The sequence below is a fragment of the Gadus morhua genome, chromosome 16 (assembly GCF_902167405.1).
Source record: "Gadus morhua chromosome 16, gadMor3.0, whole genome shotgun sequence".
Classification (NCBI taxonomy): domain Eukaryota; kingdom Metazoa; phylum Chordata; class Actinopteri; order Gadiformes; family Gadidae; genus Gadus; species Gadus morhua.
The window spans coordinates 12,893,219-12,905,363 of NC_044063.1; the positions used below are offsets into that span (position 1 = coordinate 12,893,219).

At 43.2% G+C, this 12,145-nt stretch overlaps 1 protein-coding gene across 1 annotated transcript; it reads right to left on the reverse strand.

The window, feature by feature from the left end:
- Positions 1-149: 149 nt before the first annotated feature.
- Positions 150-11,035, reverse strand: jam3a (junctional adhesion molecule 3a). The gene is made up of 9 exons (XM_030381411.1): positions 10,785-11,035; positions 5,565-5,633; positions 5,324-5,437; positions 4,946-5,098; positions 4,316-4,518; positions 3,620-3,719; positions 2,209-2,338; positions 1,759-1,810; positions 150-1,649 (listed from the first exon to the last, which is right to left on the reverse strand). Exons 1-9 carry the CDS (start codon positions 10,900-10,902, stop codon positions 1,614-1,616), a joined length of 975 nt encoding a protein of 324 aa, XP_030237271.1. The 5' UTR covers positions 10,903-11,035; the 3' UTR covers positions 150-1,613.
- Positions 11,036-12,145: the final 1,110 nt, after the last annotated feature.

The window sequence follows — 12,145 nt, forward strand, 5'->3', positions numbered from 1 at the left end:
TATTATGTATGATCGCATTAACTGCGGATGTAGTCATTTTGGTACTCATTATAAATGTGGAGCTCTATACCAAAATAGGATATTAACCATTCAATCTCATGTTAACTTTGGGTTCCCACAATATGTTAAAAAGCTGAGCAAAGCAATTCTCCAATTAAAAATGTATTTAATAGTAACAAATCAAAACATTTTACAATAATATCAAATGAACAACAGTTCCTGAGTTATTACACAAATCATTCTAGAAGACTTCCAACACTGACACCTATTGTTTCAGAAGATGAACTGTAACCGATGAATGACAAGTTTAATACTGCAGATACACACAGATTAATACGTTTTGTAACTCTATGTTCAACAAACAGTTTTTATTGCCATATGTACATAAGTATGCTGCCAATGCATGAAAAAAATAACAACAAGAAATGTCTTTGTACATTTAATATTGATTCAAAAACTGGACAATATGTCCAATATTCACAAAATAATTAGTAAAGCACAGAAGGTCACTTATACACAAAAACAGCACTCTTTACCATGTTCATAGTACGTAGTGAGCTGCAGCATTGTGGTATATGTAGTCAAATGCATTGTAGTTGTTACACTCAGACATACCTACAACTTATCAATCAATACATCGGCCAATAAATTGGCCTATATTATGCTACTAATTACCTGCGTAGTAACAATATACAAGAACCGTTAACCTTTCAAACCACATAAACAGATGATGTGTTACATTTGTGAAATGTTATAGAAAATAAAACTTTTTTTGGAAAACAATTTCAGGAGTATAAAGTTGTTGAGATAAAAAAGAGGATTTGTTCAAAACCTTCCTGAAGAAAAATAACTCACTGTTTCTTCCATGGTCAGACTGTTGCCCCGACAGAAAAAGGTCACAGCTTTAAAAGGAAGCTAGTAAGTTGTGCAATAAAACGTTCTCTTGCAAAGTAAGAAAAGCTAAATGAAACAAAATGCATTGTAGTTGTGAAATCAACTAATATTACTTTGGCAACGTTTTGATGTGTTTGTATCTCTGTGCTCTGGAGAAGTGTGTGCTGATGATGCGGCTCTAATGTCCTGCCGGGACGGACCGGTCGCTGCCGTCGTACCGTTGGCTCATTTTCATTTAGTGGCCAAGTCACGCCTCTTCCGGTAGAGCCCATGGGACCGATGAGATAGAAAAATATGAATGGGTTTCAATGGAGAGAAAGTAATTATTGAAACCCATTCATGTTTTTCGATCTCATAGGTCCCACCATGGGCTCAATCGGAAGGGGCGTGACTTCGCCACTCTATTCTGCTTCCTTCACACGCCCCCCCTCGTTGTTAAATGTTGAAAGACGACTTTCGTTTTTTTTAGAATTGATATAACGTTTTGAGTTGTAGCATACTGGGATAAATGGTATTACAAAGATTCAAAGTTATTATGTACTCAGTAATACTTGTATATTTGTAGATATATATAACGAAGGCCAGTAAGTTGTGCCTAAGGAGCCCTAGCTCATGTGCCATAATACTTCATATTTGATAATGCGGACCACTTCCCCCCCACCCGATTGATATAGATTTGTCTTGTTTGTCGTACACACTCGGATGAATACTGTGGCCCCTCATATGACGAATGACGACTTGTGTCGAAAATGTCCCTGTGTCGAAAAACAAAGACAATGTAATTAGCATAAATCGTAATTATACTGCAACAATCTAAAAGCTGTTTGTATATGAAACATTGAGATAGTGAAGGTCAATCTGTACCTCGTCTGGATCGCCGTAAACCACCCCATGCTCGTGGCCGGGTGTTTTATAGCTGAAATGACAGAGGTCGAGTTTTACTTAGACTTATGTTGGAATAAGAAGCCAGCCTTTATCCTACTTCTAGTTAGCTAGGACTGCAATTACTTCCTATCGTGCTCTGAAACAGATGTGTGAACTAAACATATGAGTTGAAAAGGCTGATTTGAAAGTTGATAATATGATCATGAATATAACCGAACACTGTTTGGTTAACAAGAGGATCTACATTAACAAGTGTCTTCTGACTATCGGTTCAAATTCCGACATTTTTTCTTGATGTAAAATAATGTCCATTGTGTGTTTAGAGAAGACTGGATGTCCCTTAAAAGCAGCTACTTCGTTAGCCAGTGACCAATCTCTTGGTATAAGAGTTTACTGATATATATTTGGTGATTTGAATGCGTCACTTACTTATTATCACTGTGATCTTTGCTGGAGAAACATCCATGTTTGTGGGCATGACAAATGCCAACAGTTATACAGATGAACGCAACAAATGCAGCCAATGACTTCAGGAATATCCCAACGATGTCAATATCATCTAGAATAGTACGAAAAAATATGTGTCAGATAAAACAAAACATTTTAATACATTTGCTTAAGTTAAAATGATTCAAATGGTTGCATGATCAAGTAAAGTATGAAAGGCTTGAACATTATACTTTACGTTCTGTTAGGAATTCAAATTATTTTTAGTTTAAAATCTTTTCTTCTTTTTGATTGGCAGTTGAGGAATCGTTCAAAGGCATTCAGCCAATCTAAAGTCTCAGGCTCTAAGCTTATATTTTGCGGAGGCTACAAGTGAGCTTGTGTTTAGTTCCACTAAGGTGACTGTGTGTATTTATAGTTGGTCTGGCATGGATTATATGGATTATAGTTATTCCCACTGTGAGGCTGTATCTCCAAATGATTATCACTCCCCTTTATTCCCTATGGTCATTATACGATTAGAGGACATGTTGATTTAAGAATCACTTCATTCTTCACTATTGCATGTTTTTCTACAGGCACGTTGTGGAGTAATTGAATTTAAAATTAATTTGGGACTTGGATGCAATTTTTATGAAGAATTTGTACATCTTGAATGTACGATACGTGCAAAGAGACCATACTTAACTAAGAAGCATTATTTAATGGCATATGGATTTGCATCTTATTATTGTACACATCTATTCAAACTAGTAAAGCGTTTAATGGATATATGTGTAAATGTATCAGGCTAAGTGTTATGATGTCATTACATAACACACTGTTAGTGCCAGTAATGTTATTAAGAGCTGGCTGAGCCCAGTGCTTGCGCTCACGAGTGAAGCAAGACGCACCTTCTGAACCAGACTCGGCGACCTGGAAGCAGTTCACTCCCCAGCACTCACACGTACCCCTTTTTCCACCAGCGCAGTTCCAGTGCTGGTTCGGAGCCAGTGCCAATCTCAAACCTGTTCTTTGCTTTTCCACATATATAATCCTGGCTCCCGGCCAGAAGAACAAGTTCCAACTCAGTACCAACTCCAAGCTGGTCCAGAAACGAGAACCAGTGAAGTCTAGTATTGGGTCAGCGTAATTTTAATGCGTTCATTAGGGCGTTAATTTTAACGTCCTGATGCGGTGCTAGGACAACAGCGTCGTATGCTGACGCATAGACGTGGCTCTACTCTAGCCCTAAAGTCTGGGAAAAACCAAGCTGGTTCTTGGGGAGGCTGGTGTGTAGAACCTACACTGAACCAGCACAAGCACCAGCACACCGGGTTTGCGTTGGTGGAAAGGAGGTAACTGAGGATCACCAAGTCCTGACACCAAGGGGAATGGGTGTGGGACCACTCACAGACTTCCATCTTCTGCGGAGGGCACTGGGCGTGGCCAGCGTCGTTCTTGGCCTGGCAGTAGTATTCTCCCGCATCGTCCTTCTTCACCCGACGGAATTTCTGCCAAGAGGACATTTTCCCACAATAACATAACTTGTTTTATGTTCCATTGACTGGCTCTTATTGCAGGGGATGCACACCAGAGTATAGAAACAATGAACATTTCACAGTGTAGTGCAGTCGCTAGGTGGTTCAACTCCCGCCTGAAATACAATAGTAACTAGATATTGAATACTGTGTCTGGGGCAACCCAGTGGTTCAGTGGGTAGAGCGCGTGCAATTAAGGCCCAGTCCATACCGAAGTGACGGGGGTTTGATCCCTGCCGTGGTCCTTTGCTACATGTCCTCCCCTATCTCTCCCATACCTTCCTGTGTATCTCACTCTACCCTAAAAAGATAAAACCTTCGAAAATAAAAGAGAATACTGTATCTAGCAAGTAATAAGTACTAATGTAATAATACTATAATTCATAATTGTATTATATTAATTGTATTAAACCTCACTAATAACTAAAGACAAAACCCTTTTCGACAGCCTGCAGACGTTGGGGATCAAACCCAGTTTCCTGTTCGGCTTGGAGCCAAACCACAGAGCCAAAACGCTACTCCGCTCACGAAGGCGCCTCCATTAGTCTGGTTCCCCCCCCAGCACCCACCAGGCTGCCGGTGTCCTGGTTGATGGTGTAGGAGGAGTTGATGAGCCGGGGGCTGGTCTTGGGGTCCAGGGGCAGCTCCTCGTTGTTGTGGAACCAGCGGTACTGCGCGGCGGGGAAGCCCTCATTCTCCAGGCAGCGCAGCTCCGAGGACGTTCCCACGGTGACGGCGTCCGGGACGCTGCAGCGCGGCACCACCGGCCTCACTGCGGGGAGGGAACGCCTTTACTCACCCTGAAGCCTGACCACCCTTCACTGGACAGCATCAGCCAGCCTTTACCTGCACTCTTCACTTTATGAACCTGCACATTTAAATGTATGCACCTACAGCTAATATATAACATTTTATTTTACTATAAAATTCTTTACTAGCTTATTTTTTTATGCAGTCATCATAACTCCTTTTTGTCTTATTTTGCCTTAATATCATAAGAACTTCACTGTACAGAATGTCCATGTTATACTGCCTATCTGACAGCAGTAGGGCCCTGTACTCTGGCTGTACAAAAGGTTGCAAGGACCCTCAATGTTTCATCCAACGTGCACCACAGTACAGTACAGTGCAGTGCACCGCAGTGCAGTGCAGTACAGTACAGCACACTGCAGTGCAGTACAGTACTATGGTAACAGTACCTCTCACGGCGAGGTTGATGAGGATCTCGTCAAAGTGTCTCTGGTCGTCGATGGCCGCCACCTCGCAGCGGTACTCGGCGGTGTCGGTGCGGGTGGCGTTGAAGATCAGGATGTTTGCCGGTTCTCTGAGCTGTGCCCTGTGCTCCAAGTCGCCTGGGGGGGGGGGGGGACAAGGAACAAAACCACTCATTGAAATACACAGCGTGTCCCCGCGACGGATCAACGGGGGAATTCACTGCCCACTGCTCCATCACAATGTGGGCCTGAGAAGGGGGCGCCTCAGCTCAGAACAGCAGTGCCAAGAGGTTTCCTGTGATGCTGCTGACTGAGGGATTCATCTTTTTGTGAAAAGAAACGTTTCAAACAAGTGCCTCCTACCAGATATCCGATTCTGGAAGTACACATAACTGGGAATGCCGTTCTTGATCTTCTTCCATTCGATCCGGGGATTGTTGGTGGAGATGGATTCTATTAAGCAGGTCAGCTCAATGGCTGTGGAAGCGGGGAGAGAGAGAGGAAAGGAAAGACAAAAGATATCAGCAAACCAACCGGTAGGCCCAGGAACAACAAAAGCTACTTTGGGCAGGAGGGGAACGGACGGATTGTTCCAGAAGCTTACGCTCAAACTCATTTGCCCACACAATCTTGTCTGTCGTCCGGAGAATAACAGCGAGAGATGGCACGTGGCCTGCGAATAGAAAGACAAAAACACAGGAAGATGGTTATGGCTCCATATGGCAGACAGCTGTCAGTCTATCCAGAGGAATTAACAGATCAGATTTGTTGAATTAAAGTACTGAGTGACTGACAACAGAAGATCTGTTGAGTTAGGGCCCTGAGATGTGATTTATGTAACCAGTGCCCATTAATCACGTTCCAATTGTATCCCAAGATAATAACACCTGGGGCTGGATGGGTAAATGGTGCAGTCATGAAACACTAAATGCCCACAAATAGTCCCAGGCTCTGTACCCTAAAAATAACACAAAATGCAGCAGCTTTTCATTGTCTGTGGCGGTTAAGAATGATGTAAAAATGTGTATGGAAGCATGTTTTTTGTTAATTGTAACAAATGTACACACCGCTTTATACCCTCATGAAAGAATCATCATGGAGGAGCCTTGCAGACTGTGTGCCGATGTACTCCTGGCTGATGAATTAAACAAGGGACCTTACAGATCTATTACGGGGTTTGGAATATAATTACTGCCATGTTTTGTTTGTTTTCTATTTTTCTCCCCGAGTCAGCTCAAAAAGTATTGTTTGTCGACCAGGATAACTTGGCTGGACAACGGTACTGTTTTTAGTTTCAGCATATTAGTGTCTTCCTTTCAACGGAGGGATTATTTGCCGGTTCGAAGCGATCAAATTAATTCTTTATTCAGCAATTCCGGTTCAGTACGGAGGCTTGCGTGAAAGAGAGGGGGAATTTATGACGCAACGCACAGTGAGCGAGGATGCATGTAAATGAACTGCTTAGCAAAAAAACATGGGCCCAAAACAGAACAATCACATTTATGTTAATCTGCTTTCCTGTTTTCCCCTAAAGGCCTGGAATTAAAAGGCACCCAAACCTAGACCTAGATCCTAGTTGTTGTTGTTAAGTAACCTATTTAGTTGATGCTTCAGTTCCAAAGGCACTCCTTGTGGCAAGGTTTGTTTCTTAAAAGCCAGATCTAAAAGGCCTCATGGTAGATAAATTAAGCCGGCTCAATCAAAATGCCTTAACGATCCAGATGGATTAGCATAAAATAAAAAGCCAATGGCAATCAAGCCCAGATCCTAAGCATACATGAATTCCTCCTAACTCAATGTATTGCCATTCTTTTTAAACAGAGCTGTCCGCTGTACGCTTTTCGTGTGCCTTTCACTTAGTTTGTGCATACCTTTCAGCGACATTACGCAGAAACAATACAGTCTCTGCTCACAATCTAATACCATAAACACGGTAATCAGCGGGTTCACATCCATGTGAAAACAAGCATGCAGAGCAGGCCCAACCGGGTCCCTTCTCTGTCGGACAACACAGAACGCTACAAAATGAGGGGCTGGATTAGACGATAATAAGCAGTGTGGCTTCCTAATTGGTCGAAACATCCGCCACAGCTTATTTTGGAGGCTCTGTGATAGTAACCCTCCCAGACGATGTCGTGACTGCATTTTTTTTCTGCACTCGGAAAAAGACTATCCCACCACCCCCTCACCCCCCCCACCCGCCTCAAACATCATCACCTCAGCAGCACTGCGCATAACGCCTCCTCGCATCCACGTAGCTCTGGTACCCCCCCCCCCCCCCCCCCCCCCCCCGCGCAAAGTGGGACTAGCCTAGTGGGGGCCAAGTGCTCATTGTTGACAGTGGGGACAACCCGCATACTGCCACCGCATACTGTGAGCACAGCTGCGGTGGCTGTGGCGAGGAAAAGTGACTCCGAGGTCTCAGCTTCCGTCTCCGTTGCGCTGACTTTCCCACTCGGTGCACGGAGAGGGCTATTTTTATCCCAACAGTGACTGGACATCCTGGGAGACACATAGCTTATCCAGCAGACACAGCCCCCCAGTATACAGATGAGATTTGTTCTGGTCTGTAAGCACGGAAACAACCAGGCATGGTGGCTGAAGAACCAGCCCTGAGGTTTTCTTGTGCTGAAGAGCGCTTCAAAAATAGAGATTGGCTTCAGGCTTTATTAGTGTTGTTTAGAGTTGAATGTTTGATTTGAGGAGATAGTGACGTACTGCTGGGATTTGTTCAATCTGTCAGCATGGACACATTCAATGGGGACTCAAACCATCGTATAACAAGCAGTCAAGAAGAGAGATAACAGATCAAGCAGAGATCATACAGACTTTATAGGACGACTGCAGAAGAAGCCTCCAGCAAAGTTCTGCCTTTCAGTGTTTTAGTGATTCATTAAAGCTGGGGAAGGGGATTTATTTTTACAAGCATTATTTACATGTTTGTTGAACAGCTATCAATCGATCAAATACTCTTATTCAAAATATCCTTTATCTGTGGCTGTCGCAAGCCTGTAATAAACCAGTGAATAATTTAATCCGGCCCAAATGAAATGATTGGCTTGCCTGCCCGTCTGTCTACCTACCCGGCGGCTACCTGTGCACACTCTGCCCTGCACCCATTGGCCACGACCGGGGTCTTCCACAAGGCTAGGCTGAGGTACTGCTGAAGCTAACGAGCTTGTCATGTGCTTTGAGGGAGTGGCCTTGGAGACAGGCCTGAAGGGAGGGGGAGGGATTCTTTCAGAATTGCCAACCCCAGCTTTAAGTAAGTTGTATGACTCACAAATGTTGTATTTGTTTTTGTTAGTTTAAGAGGCTAGGGATCATAGATTAAAGGTCGTAAATTATATGAAAACAAGAAAAATTGAAGCCTTGGGAGTTTATTGATAATTCTTTCAAAATGTGGGTCTTGAAAAGATCATTAGGAGGTCTGTAAACGGAGCCCTACAGTGTGTGGCCTTCTGACGCCCTGGATCTCGTTAACACACCCCTGACCCTGTGTCCCCGATTGTAAGACAGTAAAACAATAAAACAATACATTCAAGGCCGTGGGAAAGAATGATTCAGTAAACAATGGCTATAAATAGGTTAAATGCTAATATTTCCTATAAAACCAAAAGCATTCATACACACAATAGTGACCCTGACAACACAATCAGGTCTAAAGATGAATCTGTATCTGTTCTAGTACATAAAAAATAATCCATGCAGGAAAGCCAGCCCACGCAAGCCCTTTTTTTTTATTAATCTCCTGGTTGTGGTAATGCATAGATAAAGTACCAGGCCTGTTTGGAGTGAAATGTTCTATCAAATAGACACATTTTGCCATCGTCTAAGGCACTAAAAACATGCAAACAACTGGGCTTCCCATTCTCAATACAAAGTGGTGATCCAGTAGTCTATAAAAAGCCTTTTTCCAGACATTCCAACACAGCCATTTAAAAAATGCAATGGCTTCTGGTCTCAGTCTTATTTGAATTTCCGGAATCAGTAAATGAGCCATCGAGAGACTGCATGGAGACTAGAGTAGGACCACACATCCAACGGGCTGTGTAATATATGATGTGTTAACACAACATATTTGTTAAACTTTCCCATATTATAGCATGCTGTAAAAGGAAGGACGATAAACATTTTAGATATGTTATGACTATAGGATAATATGAAAGAATAATATCAATAATGAATAAATTCCACTTTTTCCTTATGCATGCACACCCTACAAAATGAAACACCTAATGCAACAACATTTCACGATGCATATTCGAACAAATTCAAAGCAATATTCTAATAAGTAGATGAACACGTCCAGTAACCCTGATCTGAAATCCCCCTGGCAGGTGCTGTGTATCTAACAAATTATACTTTGGACTTGGATCTACCTCGACCCGGCTCACATTGGCAATCACTTCAGCGCTGCCGGTATCGCAGTGTATTACATACCCCCGGTAGTCAGTAAATAAATCTGGTGTCATCTCATTCCAGCTTCGGAACTGCAGAGCTATACGAGAAGAGCATTATGAGCGAGAAAGCTTTGCCTGCTATAGCTTTATCACTTTAGCACTGAAACACTCACAACTAAAGGCTCAGGCCGCACAGACACAGGCCTGGAATCAGTCGGGTACCACTTTATGTGGGGATGTATGGGCTGACTATTACGGCATAAGCGTAGCAGATGGTCACAGTGGCCGCTGGCGAAAGGCAGTCACACTCCTGTTTACTCAGCCTGCAAACTTGTCTTCCAAACTCTGGTCATGCGATGGCTGTTCATACATGCTTAATGAGCAATGAGTCATTTGCAAAAAACAAACGCAGTCACGTTGGGGGTATTTGTACTTCAGAAACGAGTCACGCCAATTTGGAAATATCACAGAGCATTAGCCAACTTGAAGGGGGACTTACATTCACCCCATTAAACTCGCTGGCCCCAGCTTGCCCTGCCAGGGGTGGGGCAGAACAACAACATTACGGAACCGATTGAACCTGCTGCTGGCCACCTCCTCCTTCGGGGCAAGCCATCCCTCACTCCAGTCTGTCCTTGACCTGAGAGCCTCTGAGACCATTTGTAAAGCCTTCATTAACCGTGTGTCACTGTGTCAGGCTCGGCTCATACAGAAGTTAAGAGACAGCAGACAAATGCATTCTCCACCACATGGACACATCCAGCTGTGGAGAGGAAAGGAGAATGAAATAACGGTACGCCAACGGGGCTACACCTGTTAACACACGGAGGCACACCGATGTGCAGAACAGTACTCCAGCATGCTATTAAAGGAGCATTGTCTCCTGGTAGAAGTGTATGATTACTGCCAACGAAACGCGGTGTACAAAGGGGTGATTCAGTTTAAAGCAAAGCACAATTAATAACCTAGATATTACCGAATTATCGTCAGTTGGTTCACGTGTCAACGTGATGAGATACGATTTGCATGCATTGCAAAACATCGCTATGCTTATGAGTAGCTTCACATTTCCACTAGAGCGCTGTCAGGATAAGGCATTAATGAAAGGCATGCATCGGGACGCTGGGCAGCATCACAGCCCGGGTGTCGGATACCCACCGTGTTAATATTTAATGTCGCGGAGTTAAATCAATTGCCCTTCGTGAGAAGAAAAGCCCAAAAAGACCCTCGACACGTCCCCCCACCACCACAAAAGGAAGATCCACCTCAACATGAGTACAGACAGAGAGCCTAACGTCAGCTTACAGCTCCAGCAGAGGAGAAGCTAGGGCTCTGATTTACAACTACAACCACACGGACCGCACACTGCACAGCCACTAACCCCCCTGCAGCGCGTCGCTATCCAGGAGAAAATTACTCACATATGCTCGAACAGAAGAGAATGAAAGCGATGATTCGCGCTATCGCCATCTTGTAGCTTTCCATGTATCGGTCACAACACTTGCACATACACGTACACACACACACACACACACACATGCGCGGGGCTGAGCTCTGTGAGAGTCAGCACCTCTGTGAGGTATGGGAGGAGGATGGGGTCCGCCGCGAGACTGCTGGATGATGTTGCCATGGAGGAGTTTCCATAGCTACAAGGGCATCGCGGCGGAACAGGGTTCATCGACCACCGGAAATAGCTGTACCATACTCACCATACAATTGCTATAGTATTTTATAAATCCAAACAATGCATTTTGTTTTTATACCAGTGTGTCTTTTTCAGGTAAATGCTCCATGCACGTATGTGACATTGTTCAGAACATAATTGAGGAATTATGACACATTTTCTTCACAAAATATGTATTAAGTATATATAAACTATATTATGTTTCAAATAAATATTTTAATTAGGGCACCTGCCTGTTAATTTAGGTCTATAGCCTATCAGACTACGTATGATCAATTTCAATAATTGAAACGGTTGAAACCATTTAACATTATTTATTATCATTATAAATGTATTTTTATTTCAGAGGGAAGTGGCTGCAGCAGGTTCACCGAATTAGACTGCAGGTGGCAGTGTGCAATCAAATATCCCCTCGGAGGGTCCACGTCACTGGATAATCACTGCATTTCATTCAACTGACCTGACGTTTTCCTTTATAACCTATGTAAGCCTCGTACATATGTGCCAAGTGCCATGTGGTTAGCACAACGTGTTATAGCTACATGTAGTTGTTTATACCCATATAAATAGAGTATTGATCATATTTGAATTATTATGAAATTTCTAGAAGACACATATTAGTCCTATATTATATTAGGCCTACACCTCACTCAAAAGGGACTACATAGCAAGCCTACAAAAAAATAGGTGCACTAAATTTAACAGTATAAAAAAAAGTATCTGGCTTTCACAGGCTCATCCTGTTGTTTCATTCGACCCAAATTAAATATTTTGAAGGCTTACATTAACTGTCTGTCTACCTTTCTACCGGGCTACCTGCGAGGAGTAATGCCCATGCACTCATTTCTCATGACCAGAGTCTTCCACAAGGCTGAGCTATTGCTAAAGCTAGCGAGCTAGTCACATATTTTGGGGGTGTGGCTTTGGAGGAAGGCCTGAAGAGAAGGGTTGGCTTTTTTCTTTTTACCATTGGATACTTTCGAAAGGTTGTTTTCCCTGGCAGGTTTCTCCAAAATGCCTGCCCTAGCTTTAACGCTAATAAACAATCAAATGTGTATGGCTATTGCTGTCATATTCTAGGCTACGTTCTCTTTATCT

Excerpts from the sequence above, each read along its gene's own strand:
- jam3a (XM_030381411.1), bottom strand. The coding sequence starts at position 10,902 with ATGTGTGTGTGTGTGTGTGTGTGTACGTGTATGTGCAAGTGTTGTGAC. Across the intron at positions 3,720-4,315 it reads ACCAGGACACCGGCAGCCTG|AAATTCCGTCGGGTGAAGAA; the intron begins GTGGGTGCTGGG and ends TCCTCTTGGCAG. Across the intron at positions 1,811-2,208 it reads AAAGATCACAGTGATAATAA|CTATAAAACACCCGGCCACG; the intron begins GTAAGTGACGCA and ends CTGTCATTTCAG.